The 14,517-nt window shown below is 69.6% G+C and overlaps 1 protein-coding gene across 3 annotated transcripts in view; it reads left to right on the forward strand.

The window, feature by feature from the left end:
* The window catches only part of DNMT3A (DNA methyltransferase 3 alpha), a 184,281-nt gene that overhangs the window by 84,359 nt on the left and 85,405 nt on the right, over positions 1-14,517 (forward strand). For 2 of the 3 annotated variants that reach the window (XM_089776945.1, XM_089776946.1), the window contains exon 7: positions 2,486-2,518. The exons of the other annotated variant lie outside the window; for it this stretch is intronic. In XM_089776945.1, the coding sequence (XP_089633071.1) occupies positions 2,486-2,518 (33 nt within the window). The remainder of the gene's footprint in view (positions 1-2,485; positions 2,519-14,517) is intronic. 3 annotated transcript variants of the gene reach the window in all.

Below are 14,517 nucleotides of genomic sequence, written 5' to 3' on the forward strand. Positions count from 1 at the left end.
AGTGGGGCTCAGTGGCGCCGGGGGCGGTGAGGGGCCCAGTGGGGCTCAGTGGCACCGGGGGCAGGCGAGGGGCCCAGTGGGGCTCAGTGGCGCCGGGGGCAGGCGAGGGGCCCAGTGGGGCTCAGTGGCGCCGGGGGCAGGCGAGGGGCCCAGTGGGGCTCAGTGGCGCCGGGGGCAGGCGAGGGGCCCAGTGGGGCCCAGTGGCGCCGGGGGCAGGCGAGGGGCCCAGTGGGGCACAGTGGCGCCGGGGGCAGGCGAGGGGCCCAGTGGGGCTCAGTGGCGCCGGGGGCAGGCGAGGGGCCCAGTGGCGCCGGGGGCAGGCGAGGGGCCCAGTGGGGCCCAGTGGCGCCGGGGGCAGGCGAGGGGCCCAGTGGGGCCCAGTGGCGCCGGGGACAGGCGAGGGGCCCAGTGGGGCTCAGTGGCGCCAGGGGCAGGCGAGGGGCCCAGTGGGGCTCAGTGGCGCCGGGGACAGGCGAGGGGCCCAGTGGGGCCCAGTGGCGCCGGGGACAGGCGAGGGGCCCAGTGGGGCTCAGTGGCGCCGGGGACAGGCGAGGGGCCCAGTGGGGCTCAGTGGCGCCGGGGGCAGACGAGGGGCCCAGTGGGGCTCAGTGGCGCTGGGGGCAGACGAGGGGCCCAGTGGCGCTGGGGGCAGGCGAGGGGCCCAGTGGGGCTCAGTGGCGCCGGGGACAGGCGAGGGGCCCAGTGGGGCCCAGTGGCGCCGGGGACAGGCGAGGGGCCCAGTGGGGCTCAGTGGCGCCGGGGGCAGACGAGGGGCCCAGTGGGGCTCAGTGGCGCTGGGGGCAGACGAGGGGCCCAGTGGCGCTGGGGGCAGACGAGGGGCCCAGTGGCGCCGGGGCCAGACGAGGGGCCCAATGGGGCACAGTGGCGCCGGGGACAGGCGAGGGGCCCAGTGGCGCCCAATGGGGCACAGTGGCGCCGGGGACAGGCGAGGGGCCCAGTGGCGCTGGGGGCAGACGAGGGGCCCAGTGGCGCCGGGGGCAGACGAGGGGCCCAGTGGGGCACAGTGGCGCCGGGGACAGGCGAGGGGCCCAGTGGGGCTCAGTGGCGCCGGGGACAGGCGAGGGGCCCAGTGGGGCACAGTGGCGCCGGGGGCAGGCGAGGGGCCCAATGGGGCACAGTGGCGCCGGGGACAGGCGAGGGGCCCAGTGGGGCACAGTGGCGCCGGGGGCGAGGCCGCGCGCTCTCTAGAGCGTAACAGTCGTGCGCGGGGCGAGGCCGTGTGCGGACCGAGGGAGACAGTCTGGGCTCAGGCGCTGACTGCGCAGGCGCGGCTGAGGCGAGGGAGGTGAACAGATCGTCCCGGGCTCCCGCGGCAGCTGTGGGGCAGGGCTGCCCATAGGAGTCAGGATCCCTGCCAGCCGGGCGCCCTTGCTGCCAGTGCGCTGCGGCTCCGTGCTGGCCGTGCTGCGGAGTCCCTCGAGTGCTGCTGGCCCCGGCTGTGCCCGGCACTCCTGCGCTGAGCGGGCGTGCAGGGAGCTGCCCGGAGTGCGTCTGGGCTGCGGGTCGAGCCTGGAGCCCTAGGCCGGGAGGAACCAGCCGGGGTGACCTAGGGCAGCTCCCAGGGAAAGCGCCAGGCTTGGTAGCATTGGCTGGGATGGAGGCACCGCCCCCGGGGGAAGGGGTCCCTGGCTAATGCCCCTCGCTCTGAGCCCTGGGCCCCCCAGCTGCAGACACCGCCTGGCGGGGTGTCTGCTCCAGTGACAGGCCCGGTGGGGCACGTTGGCTCCCTGAGCTCTGCCCCCCATGGGCTCCGCCCTCCGAGGGGGGCCGCTAGACAGGTGGTGACACCGAAACCCAGCCTGGGGGGGCTTTGCTCAGGGTCTGCCTCCGGCGGAGCCCCGTCTGGCGCTGGCCGGGGGGGTTCTCCTACGGCTCTTTGGATGGGTCTGCGGCGCCGGGGCCGGGGGTCTGGGCTTCCCCCGAGCTGCAGCGTTCAGTTTCCTCGCTGAGGCTCGGCGGAGACACCGTGTCAGCCGTGACGCGCGCTCGGCCGCCCGGCGGCTCCGGGGCTCAGGGACTAGCCCCGCAGGGCAGAGGACCCGGCCTGGGGCCAGCCGTGGAGCAGCGGGCCTGGCTGCACAGCTCAGGGCTCTGGGCGAGAGCCGGGCCCTGCCCTGGAGGGAAGGGCCCAGCGAGGGCAGAGCGCCCCCCCGTCCGTCGTGGGGGGGTGGCCGGAACAGCCGCTGGCCGGGTCGCAGGCACCTGTCTCGTGCTGGGCCGGTGGGCACAGGCGCCGTGGCGACCCGAAGGACAGGCAGCAGAGAAGAGCTTAGCAGCCAGGGAAAGAGGGACACCAGCTCCTACCCCCCCCCCCCGTCTGCTGGGGGTGCCGCTGCCCTCGAGTGAGGGGCCCGGGGTGCGGGGCCCTCGGTGTGTCCTGCCCGGTGCCCCCGGGCACGTCTGCTGTCCTGACTGATGTGGCTGTTTGCTAACACCCTCCTCTCCTTTACCTTTCTCCCCACAGACTGATACCCCGTCGGCGTCCCAGCTTGACAAGGTTCGTGGCATGGGTGTAACTTCCTTGGGGGCGGCGCGAGGGGCACGCGCTTGGCTTCGGGGAGCGTGGGGAACGGTGCAATGTGGGGGAGGCGCAGAGCCCTGGGCTTTGTGCTGCTGGACACGGGACGGGGCCTCGCTGCCGCTTCGCCGGCCCTTCCGAACGGGCACGGAACCGACCTGCCGCCTCGGGCGTTGGGTGCCGGCCCCTGCTCTGTGCCACGCCATGCGGCTGCGCCCAGAGAGCTGCAGGGTACAGTGCGGGTGAACGCTGGTGGCTTTGTGAGGGGCCGGGCACGCTGCGAGCTGGCAATGCGCTCCATTCGCCTCTGCCAGACATGCAGGAACCTCCTCCCAATCGCAGGAGCTGCAGAGGAGGCCTTGCCTGGGTGGTAGGCTGCCTTATGAGCGTGAGCAGACGGGACCCCGGGACCCCGGCTTCTGTCTGAGGAGATGGGGGCGTCTGGGCCCCTGGTGCCTGTCTGAGGAGATGGCGGCGTCTGGGCCCCTGGTGCCTGTCTGAGGAGATGGGGCGTCTGGGCCCCCGGCTTCTGTCTGAGGAGATGGGGGCGTCTGGGCCCCTGGTGCCTGTCTGAGGAGATGGGGGCGTCTGGGCCCCTGGTGCCTGTCTGAGGAGATGGGGCGTCTGGGCCCCCGGCTTCTGTCTGAGGAGATGGGGGCGTCTGGGCCCCTGGTGCCTGTCTGAGGAGATGGGGGCGTCTGGGCCCCTGGTGCCTGTCTGAGGAGATGGGGCGTCTGGTCCCCTGGTGCCTGTCTGAGGAGATGGGGCGTCTGGGCCCCTGGTGCCTGTCTGAGGAGATGGGGCCCCTGGTGCCTGTCTGAGGAGATGGGGGCGTCTGGGCCCCTGGTGCCTGTCTGAGGAGATGGGGCGTCTGGGCCCCTGGTGCCTGTCTGAGGAGATGGGGCGTCTGGGCCCCCGGCTTCTGTCTGAGGAGATGGGGGCGTCTGGGCCCCTGGTGCCTGTCTGAGGAGATGGGGGCGTCTGGGCCCCTGGTGCCTGTCTGAGGAGATGGGGCGTCTGGGCCCCCGGCTTCTGTCTGAGGAGATGGGGCGTCTGGGCCCCTGGTGCCTGTCTGAGGAGATGGGGCGTCTGGGCCCCTGGTGCCTGTCTGAGGAGATGGGGCGTCTGGGCCCCTGGTGCCTGTCTGAGGAGATGGGGCGTCTGGGCCCCTGGTGCCTGTCTGAGGAGATGGGGCGTCTGGGCCCCTGGTGCCTGTCTGAGGAGATGGGGCCCCTGGTGCCTGTCTGAGGAGATGGGGCCCCTGGTGCCTGTCTGAGGAGATGGGGCGTCTGGGCCCCGGTTGCTTTTGGAGGCCTTGGCGGGGGGAGGCGGGTCTGAGCCCCACACCTCTGGCCATGCTGCGTGTCTGGGGGGGGCGGGCACGTGCTGGCCTCCCAGCCTGGCAGAGATGGCGGAGGAAGGGGCCCTCTCTTCCTGTGATACTGTCAGGCGCCGCGTGCGGTGCAGGGTGCGCCGGGCGTCGCTCAGCCGGGCGGGGGCCCCACACACCAAGGGGGGGGCTGCAGGCGGAGGTGCCGCTCGGCGGGGAGGTCGGCTGCAGCGGGAGGCAGCGGGAGGCAGCCGGCTGTGGGCCCGGCTCCAGGTCTCTCCGGCAGGCTGGTGCCCCAGGTGGTTTAAAGGGGCCAGTTCAGGGGATGCACCTGCCCCTCTCCCAGCCGTGCAAACTGCCCCAGCCCGCAGCCCCACAGGCGCCCTGAAGGGAAGGCGGGGGGGGGGGGTGAAGCCCCGTCCCCTGAGATTTGAACCCAGACTCTGCTTTGCTCTTCCCCGTCCCGGCACTGGCTGGGGGGGGCAGGGGCAGAGGAGCGAGGGGCCACTCGCTCCCCGACAGCGACGGAAGGGAACAGCCAGCTGGCCTGTCCCAGCCCCCTGCCCTCCCTAAATAGTACCCCCCCCGCACCCCTGCCTTCTGCACCCCCCCGCACCCCCGCCTCCCCCTCCTCTGCCTTCTGCACCCCCCTGCACCCCACCTCCCCCCGCCTTCTGCACCCCGCCTTCCCCCCGCCTTCTGCACCCCCCAGCACCCCCGCCTCCCCCTCCTCTGCCTTCTGCACCTCCCTGCACCCCCCCGCACCCCCGCCTTCTGCACCCCCCCGCACCCCCGCCTCCCCCTCCTCTGCCTTCTGCACCTCCCTGCACCCCCCCGCACCCCCGCCTCCCCCTCCTCTGCCTTCTGCACCTCCCTGCACCCCCCCGCACCCCCGCCTTCTGCACCCCCCTGCACCCCCGCCTCCCCCTCCTCTGCCTTCTGCACCCCCCTGCACCCCACCTCCCCCCACCTTCTGCACCCCGCCTTCCCCCCGCCTTCTGCACCCCCCCGCACCCCTGCCTCCCCCCGCCTTCTGCACCCCCCAGCACCCCCGCCTCCCCCCTCCCCTGCCTTCTGCACCCCCCCACATCCCCGCCTCCCCCCGCCTTCTGCACCCCCCTGCACCCCACTCCTCTGCCTCCTGCACCCCCCATGCACGCCCCACGTACCCCTGCCTCCCCCTGCACCTCTGCCATCCCCCCCACCCCACCCCAGACCCCTCATAGCCCCCCCTTCCGATAGTCCGGCATATCTGATAATCCGGCACCCCCTGGGTCCTAAAGGTGCCGGATTATCGGAAGTTTACTGTACCTTGCGGGTTGTGGTGCTTGGGCTGTGAGTGACCCCTACTGGCCTCTGTCTGTAAACACGGCCCAACGGGGGGGGGGGCACCATGAGGGCCCCCATGACAGTGACTGAATTGGTCCTACCGGTTAAGGGAAAGGAGGGTTGGGGGAGGGGCAGTCTGGGGCTGGATTCATGCAGGGACCAGCCTAGGGAGGGGGCTGGAATCTAGGGGCCCAGGGACCCACCCCAAGGGGTCCTGGCCTGACTCCTGCAGCCCCGTCCCGTCTGTGCTGGGCTGTCCCGGAGGGGCAATGACCCCCCTGTTCTACCGGCCGGCGGAGCCTGTTCTTGCTGCTCCGGGGCTGCAGGATCAGGGGGACCCCGACGCGCCGTCACACTGGTGTCAGGAGTAGGATGCGCTGCACCGCGTGGATGGAGCTTCCAGCAGCGAGTGACGGTGCCAGGAGAAGGAAGGGGCTTGCAAGGGCCAGGTGCTGGAGACAGAGCGAAGCGATTCCTGGGAGTCGTGGGCGCTGCAGCATTCGGTCGGTGAGTCTGCACCCCAGGGACCGGCGGGGAGATGGCCTGCGCCCGACTCCTCAAGGCAGACACTGCGGGGCTGTGCAGAGAGAGGGGCTGCCCGTGGGGAAAGCAACCAAGCCCAGCTGATTGCCCGGCTGGAGGAGAATGACCCGTCCAGGGGCCGGGATCCTGTCCCAGTGGGGAGCAGCCCAACACCCCCTGGGAGTGTCTCAGGCTCTCAGACCGGAGGGGGCAGGAGCCCACCAGAGAGACTTGGTGCCCACCAGGCCCAGCTCTACCAGCAGCGGTTCGTCCAGGGCGGGTCCATCCCGGCCAAGCTGCGGATGAAGGAGTTGGAGGTACAGGACCAAGAGGAGGAGCGCCAGGACTGAGAGAAGCAGAAGCAGCACGACGGGCCATGGCGGAGCGGAGAAGCCAAGGGGCCCCGGCTGTGGTGAGTGGGGAGGGCCCCAGGGGGCCCGGGGCGGCCAGACGCTTGGAGAAGCTCGTGTTGGCCCAGTGTTAAAACGGGGACGTGGACGGGTCCTCAGCTCCTCTGAGCGGGCCTGTGAACTGCACCAGGTCCCCCCGCGGACCGGCTCCAGCCGCTCCCCCCTTGCTGGATCAGGAGGCCGCAGGGGGCTCAACCAGCTGGAGGATCTGCAGCCCGGTGACTATGAACGGGTCACAGGGGCCCTGCTGCACAAGTCCGGGCTGACCCTGGAAACGTACAGGGAAAAGTTCCAGGGGGTGCAGAAAGAGCCAAGAGAAATCTCTGTAGATCTGGCCCCCGCCTGGCGCAGTACGGCCGCAAGTGGGCGTGCGGGGCCGGGTTCCAGACCGCAGAGGAGCTGCTTAAGCTGCTGATGCTGGAGCAGTTCTGCGAAGTGCACACCCAGCCTGAGACTGGCTCTCGGCTGAGCGATGGAGAGAGTCACCTATGAGGCGAGCCCAAGAGGCAAGGACCAACCGTCTGGGCCCCAGAGGAACATCCAGGCCCTGGGCGGAGCCGGCCTGAAGGGACACACACGACCTAACCTGCCATCGCTGCAGGCTCAGAGGCCACAAGAGGGCTCAGTGCCCCAGGCACCAGGACAGGTCCCACGACCGGGGACTTTCCAGGGTTAACTGGCTGGGGCTGGGGGAGGGGCAGGCTGCCCCAGAGGCAGGGGCTGGCAGGCAAACCCCAGCTGAAAGCGGGGGGGAAGGCGGCTCAGGCCAACCCCACCCAGAGACCTGACGCTCCAGAGGCAGGTCTCTCCGTGTACCGGGTGGGGGCGGGGCGGTCCCTGCGGAGCGAGAGCCTCGTGGCCCTGCAGGTGGATGGCAGGGCGGTGGCGGGTTTCTGGGACACGGGGATGGAGGTGACGCTGGCCTGGCCCGAGGTCGTAGCCCCAGACCGCATGGTGCCCAACACTCAGCTGACCCTGAGGGGCATAGACGGGTCCCCGTTTAAGGTGCCCGTAGCCCGGGTGCATCTGAAATGGGGGGCCAGGGAGGGCCCCAAGGAAGTGGGGCTGCACCAACACCTGCCCACGGAGGTGCTGATGGGGGGGGACCTAAAGGAACGGCCAGACGGACCCCACAGGGCCCTAGTCACCACCCGTAGCCGTAGCCAGAGCCAGCGAGGGGCTGGCGACCCTGACCCGGGGGGGGCTCCCAGCAGGGGGCTCAGGGCCCATCCCAGCAGACACGGAGCCTGGCCAAGCTGGAACTCCAGACCCAAGCAGTGGGGGGGACAGGTCCCTGTCCCTGCCCCAGCTGCTGAATCCCAGGCTGCGGTGCAGGCAGACCCCTCCTTGCAGACCCTCAGGGACTGGGCTGACCTGGGCGCAGCTCAGCCCTGGGGAGAGGTGGCCAGGAGAGATTCCTGTGGGAGTGGGGATTCCTGTTCCGGGAATGGCTCCCCCCCCAGGGCAGGTGGGGGATGGGGGCTCCAGCGGCAGCCGGTAGTTCCCCAAAGGTATCGCCGCAAGCTGCTGTATCTGGCCCATGACGTCCCCTTCTCGGGGCACTGGGGGATCCGGCGCACGTGGCAGAGGCTGCTCCAACACGTCTACTGGCCAGGGGTATTTGCGGCCACGCAGCAATACTGCCGGTCCTGCGACTCCTGCTGGCGGGCGGAGGTAAGGCCCAGGATAGGGGGAAAGCTGCTTTGAGGCCCCTGCCCATCATAGAGGAGCCTTTCCAGAAGGTGGCGATGGATATTGTGGGGCCCTTCAGCAGAGCGACCCGGGCGGGGAAGAAATCCATCCTGGTGGTGGTGGACTTTGCCACCCGCTACCTGAGGCCGTGGCCCTGCCCTCCATCGAGGCAGACACGGTGGCAGACGCGCTGCTGGCCCTTTTCAGCAGGGTGGGGTTCCCCCAAGAGGGCCTCACGGACCAGGGATCCAACTTCATGTCGGCCCTGCTCCGGTGCTTGTGGGAGAAGTGTGGGGTCCAACACACCTGGGCCTCGGCGTATCACCCCCAGACCAATGGGACTCTGAAGCAGATGCTACGGACCTTTATGCACAAACACCCGCAGGACTGGGACAAGTACCTACCCCACCTGCTGTTTGCGTACAGGGAAGTGCCCCAGGAGTCCACGGGGTTCTCGCCGTTCGAGCTGTTATATGGGAGGCGAGTGAGGGGCCCCCTGGACTTATTGAAAGACGAGTGGGAGGGGAAGGTCTCCCCGGAGGGTGAGCCGGTCATGGAATACGTCCTGACATTCCGGGAAAGACTTGCCGAGCTCATGGGCCTGGCCAGAGAGAACCTGAGCAGGGCCCAGAGGAAGCAGAAGGTCTGGTACGACCGCAATGCACGGGCCCGCGCCTACGCTACCGGGGACCAGGTGATGGTCCTGATCCCCGTGCGGAAGAACAAGCTGCAAGCCGCCTGGGACGGCCCCTTCAAGGTGGTTAAGCAGCTGAACGAGGTGAACTATGTGGTGGAGCTGACGGGCCGGACGCGCGGCCAGCGGGTGTATCATGAAGCCATACTGGCACAGGGAGAACTTGGTGCTGGCTGTGTGTAAGCCCTGGGAGGAGCAGGGGGAGGATCCCCTGGTAGGTCTGTTCCCTGGGACCGGAGAGGGCTCTTCGCTGGAGTCAATTTCCCTCTCGGACCAGCTCACCCCGGCCCAGCAGGCCGAGATCCGAGAGGTGCTGCGCTCCCACTCAGAGTCACAGGGAAGATGGCCCAAGGCCTGGAGAGAGAGGTCCAGGACATGTTGGCCCTGGGGGTGATCCAGCCGTCCTCCAGCCCCTGGGCCTCTCCCGTGGTGCTGGTTCCCAAGAAGGACGGGTCGATCCGGTTCTGTGTGGACTACCGGAAGCTCAACGTCATCACGGTGTCCAACGCCTCCCCCATGCCCAGGCCCGATGAGCTCCTGGACAAGCTGGGGGGAGCTCGCTACCTCACCACCCTGGACCTCACCAAGGGCTACTGGCAGGTGCCGCTAGACCAGGAGGCCAGACTGAAATCGGCTTTCATCACGCCACTGGGGCTCTATGAGTTCCTGGTCCTGCCCTTCGGCCTCAAAGGGGCGCCGGCCACCTTCCAGCGCCTGGTGGACCAGCTGCTGCGGGGAATGGAGAACTGTGCCCTAGCGTACATAGATGATACCTGCATCTTCAGCCAGTCCTGGGAGGACCACGTGGCCCAGGTCAGCCAGGTACTGGATCGGCTGAGGGAGGCTGGGCTGACCGTAAAGGCTGGGAAGTGCAAGGTTGGAATGGCCGAAGTGTCCTACCTGGGCCATAAGGTGGGGAGCGGCTGCTTGAAGCCAGAGCCGGCCAAAGTGGAGGCCATCCGGGACTGGCCTGTGCCCCAGACCAAGAAGCAGGTCCAGGCTTTCATTGGGATGGCGGGGTACTACCGGAGGTTTGTGCCCAACTTCAGCTCCATCGCTGCCCCGATCACAGAGCTGTGCAGGAAGGGGAGGCCCGACAGGGTGGTCTGGACGGAGCAGTGCCAGAGGGCTCTCTGTGCACTGAAGGGAGCCCTGGCCAAGGCCCCAGTGCTGGTAAACCCAGACTTCGACAAGCCCTTTATCGTGTTTACGGACGCCTCGGACACTGGGCTGGGGGCGGTGCTGATGCAGGGGGGTGAGAAGGGGGAACGTCACCCCATCGTGTACCTGAGCAGGAAGCTGCTGCCCCGGGAGCGGAGCTACGCGACCGTGGAGAGGGAATGCCTGGCCATGGTGTGGGCCCTGCAAAAGCTGCAGCCGTTCCTGTCTGGCCGGCGTTTCACAGTGTAACCGACCCTGCCCCTGACCTGGCTGCACCAGATGAAGGGGACCAAGGCCAAGCTGCTGCGGTGGAGCCTGCTCCTGCAGGACTACAACATGGAAGTGACCCACGGCAAGGGGAGGCCAACATCATCGCCGACGCGCTGTCCCGTGGGGGGGAACGTCCCCAGGCTAGCGGCGGAGTGGCCCCGCTCAGTTTGCTCTCGGAGAGGGGAGAGATGTGATGTAGTGTCAGTACCTTGCTGGTAGCTGGGCTGGGACTGTGGGTGACCCCTGCTGGCCTCTGTCTGTAAGCACAGCCCGGGGGGGGCGCCTTGAGGGCCCCCATGGCAGTGTCGGAACCGGCCCGTCCCGTTAAGGGAAGGGATGGAACAAAGGAAGGGAGTGTTGGGGGAGGGGCAGTTTGGGGCTGGACCCATGAAGGAGACAGACTAAGGAGGGGCTGGGAGTCTAAGGGCCCAGAGACCCATCTAAAGGGGTCTGAGGCATCCTGGCCCTGACTCCTGTAGCCACGTCCCGTCTGTGCTGGGCTGTCCCGGAGAGGCAAGAACCCCCCTGTTCTACTGGCTGGCAGAGCCTGTTCTTGTTGCTACGGGGCTGCAGGATCAGGGGGACCCCAACTTGCTATCACAGCTCCCTGCACCCTGCAGACAGGCGGCCGCGAGCTCTGCCCGGCCCTGGGTCCCGGACGCTCCCTGCAGACAGGCGGCCGCGAGCTCTGCCCGGCTCTGGGTCCCAGACGCTCCCTGCAGACAGGCGGCCACGAGCTCTGCCCAGCTCTGGGTCCCAGACGCTCCCTGCAGACAGGTGGCCGCGAGCTCTGCCCGGCCCTGGGTCCCGGACGCTCCCTGCAGACGGGCGGCCGCGAGCTCTGCCCGGCCCTGGGTCCCGGACACTCCCTGCAGACGGGCGGCCGCGAGCTTTGCCCAATCCTGGGTCCCAGATGCTCCTTGCAGACAGGCGGCCATGAGCTGTGCCCAGGTCCGCGGGCAGGCAGGCTACTTGCTGAGAGGCGCCTGGCTCTGGCCCTTTGCAGCCTGGCCCTGGGTAGGTCTTTGCCCGTGTTCTTGGCTCTGAGTTCTGGCCCTGTGCAGAGCAGGCAGGTATAAGGACCCGTCTGGCCGGGAAGAGCCCTGCAGCCCGTCCATCAGGCTGTGACTCTCCGGTGCTGCCACTGCTCGCCCCCGGGGCCCGAGTCTGCCAGCTTCCTGCGTGCCCAGCCCGGCGCCTGGCACAAGCTTGCCAGGAAGCCCCCGGCCCCATTTCTGGTCCCCGTGAGCTCCCCAGAGCCAGGCCCTGACCCGTGGCACTTGCTAGCCTCCCGCTAGCCAGGCCTGGCCGAGAGGCCCAGGGGAGCAGGGCACCAGACGCAGTCAGGAGCAGGCCGGTGCCCGTTGGGCCATGGCCCCCGGCTGGCCTCTCGTGAGAGGGGAATGCCAGGTGTGGGGAGGGGTTCCAGGCAGCCCAGGGGACCATGCCCGCCGGGGCTGGTGTCGTGCGCTGGGAGGGGGGCGGTTCTGAGGGGTAAGGAACCGCCTGGCAGCTGGGGCTGTGCCGGGACTTGGCGGCAGAGGCAGAGGGGCCCCGGGGCAGCCCTTGAGTTGCAGGGGCTGGCTCCAGCATGGATGGAAGGGCTGCACCCCCGTCACCTGCCTGCCGAGGGGTGGGAATGGCCCCAAGCCAAGACTCCAGCTGGGGTGTTGGAGCCCGGCACTGCGGGCAGCCGTCGAGCTGGCCTCACTGCGGAAAGGCTCTGGGACGCGCCTGGCAGTGGGAAGGGAAGGGCCCCGTGCCTCCTTGGCCCACTCTGGTGAAGGGCCCCCTGTACTGCCCGAACATGGAGGCCCATGCTCTCCCGCTGCCTCACATGTCAGGGCTTGTAGCAGGAACCGGCTCTGCGTCAGTCTCCTCGTTGCACCGACGTTTGCTGGGATGTGCCTGGGCTGCACATTGCACTCTGGCTGGCGGATGGGCACCGGGCGCTGCTCTGTGTCTCTGTGGCTGGCGGGTGGGCACCGGGCGCTGCTCTGTGTCTCTGTGGCTGGCGGGTGGGCACCGGGCGCTGCTCTGTGTCTCTGTGGCTGGCGGGTGGGCATCGGGTGCTGTGCCGCGTCTCTGTGACTGGCGGGTGGGCACCGGGCGCTCGGCTGCGTCTCTGTGACTGGCGGGTGGGCACCAGGCGCTCGACCGCGTCTCTGTGACTGGCGGGTGGGCACCGGGCGCTGCGCCGTGTCTCTGTGACTGGCGGGTGGGCACCGGGCGCTCGGCCGTGTCTCTGTGGCTGGCGGGTGGGCATCGGGTGCTGTGCCACGTCTCTGTGACTGGCGGGTGGGCACCGGGCGCTCGGCTGCGTCTCTGTGACTGGCGGGTGGGCACCGGGCGCTGGGCCGTGTCTCTGTGGCTGGCGGGTGGGCACCGGGCGCTGCGCCGTGTCTCTGTGGCAGGCGGGTGGGCACCGGGCGCTCGGCCGTGTCTCTGTGGCTGGCGGGTGGGCACCGGGCGCTCGGCTACGTCTCTGTGACTGGCGGGTGGGCACCGGGCGCTCGGCTGCGTCTCTGTGACTGGCGGGTGGGCACCGGGCGCTCGACCGCGTCTCTGTGACTGGCGGGTGGGCACCGGGCGCTGCGCCGTGTCTCTGTGGCAGGCGGGTGGGCACCGGGCGCTGGGCCGCGTCTCTGTGGATGGCGGGTGGGCACCGGGCGCTGCTCCGCGTCTCTGTGGATGGCGGGTGGGCACCGGGCGCTGTGCCGCGTCTCTGTGGATGGCGGGTGGGCACCGGGCGCTGAGACGCGTCTCTGTGGATGGCGGGTGGGCACCGGGCGCTGGGACGCGTCCCTGTGGATGGCGGGTGGGCACCGGGCGCTGGGACGTGTCCCTGTGACTGGCGGGTGGGCACCAGGCGCTGGGACGCGTCTCTGTGACTGGCGGGTGGGCACCGGGCGCTGCTCCGCGTCTCTGTGACTGGCGGGTGGGCACCGGGCGCTGCTCCGCGTCTCTGTGACTGGCGGGTGGGCACCGGGCGCTGCTCCGCGTCTCTGTGACTGGCGGGTGGGCACCCTGTGCTGGGCCATGTCTCTGTGGCTGGCCGGTGGGCACGCTGCGCTGGGCCGTGTCTCCGTGGCTGGCCGGTGGGCACCCTGCGCTGGGCCGTGTCTCCGTGGCTGGCCGGTGGGCACGCTGCGCTGGGCCGTGTCTCCGTGGCTGGCCGGTGGGCGCGCTGCGCTGGGCCGTGTCTCCGTGGCTGGCCGGTGGGCGCGCTGCGCTGCGCTGGGCCGTGTCTCCGTGGCTGGCCGGTGGGCGCGCTGCGCTGGGCCGTGTCTCCGTGGCTGGCCGGTGGCCGCGCTGCGCTGGGACGTGTCTCCGTGGCTGGCCGGTGGGCGCGCTGCGCTGCGCTGCGCTGGGCCGTGTCTCCGTGGCTGGCCGGTGGGCGCGCTGCGCTGTGCCGTGTCTCCGTGGCTGGCCGGTGGGCGCGCTGCGCTGGGCCATGTCTCCGTGGCTGGCCGGTGGGCGCGCTGCGCTGGGCCGTGTCTCCGTGGCTGGCCGGTGGGCACGCTGCGCTGGGCCGTGTCTCCGTGGCTCGCGGGTGCGTACCTGGCCCTGGGCTGAGGCCACAGCTGGGGCCACAGCTGGGGCTGGGCTGGAGAGTGGAGCCTGTTCTCGTGGAAACCCGTTTTCTGACCCACTTCTTCTGTGGGGCAGGGAATGTTTGGTGCTTTGGTTGAGGGGCTCTGGATGGGAGTTTTGCTTCCTCGGGGCCCGTGGCAGGACCTGGGCAGGTTCTGCTCTGCAGCCAGCTTAGCTGGGTCGTATGCATGCAGTGTGTTCCAGCCTGAACACTTGGGCCTTGTCCCCTGGGTGTCATTGTGTGACGGCGCATTGGGGTTCCCCCGTCTCCTGCACCCCGAAATGGCACGAACAGACTGCACCAGCCGGTGGAATAGAGGAAGTTTATTGCCTCTCCAGGATACAGCGCAGCACAGATGGAATCTGGTCACAGAGCTGGGCTAGGATGCCTCAGGCCCCCTTGAGATGGGGGAGACTGGGCCCCTAAACTCCAGCCCCTTCCCCTAGGCTCTCCTCCATGCTCCCAGCCAGCAGCCAACAACTAACCCTCTTCCAGCCCTGCCCCCCAGCCAGGGCAGCCTCCACCTTCCTTTGTTCCTCTCCATGGGGGGTGTCTGGCCATACTGGCTGAGAGGTCCCTTTGCATAGTGACTCATCCTGTTTTGCTGGGTCGTGATACCCACGGCAGCCAGGAGGGGTTACCCCAGAGCCAGCAGCATAGAAACCAGCCAGGTACCCCCACTACGTCACACATTGGCTGTTTGGAGGGATCCTGAGGGCTGGTTCCCCAACAGCTGGCTGGGCTGGTCACGCCGTGGGGGGCTGGCTCTAGCGAGTGGCATCTCGGTGGGCAGTTTGCTTTGGCATTCTGGAAGGGCTGTTGGAAATCCACAGGGTGAAATCCACAGGGTACCGGGGCCCCGCCGGCGTGGGAATGCTCGGGGGACCGGGGCCCCGCCGGCGTGGGAATGCTCAGGGGACCGGGGCCCCGCCGGTGTGGGAACGCTCGGGGGACCGGGGCCCCGCCGGCGTGGGA

Source organism: Pelodiscus sinensis, chromosome 3 (genome assembly GCF_052426305.1).
Source record: "Pelodiscus sinensis isolate ZL-2025 chromosome 3, ASM5242630v1, whole genome shotgun sequence".
Taxonomy (NCBI): Eukaryota; Metazoa; Chordata; order Testudines; family Trionychidae; genus Pelodiscus; species Pelodiscus sinensis.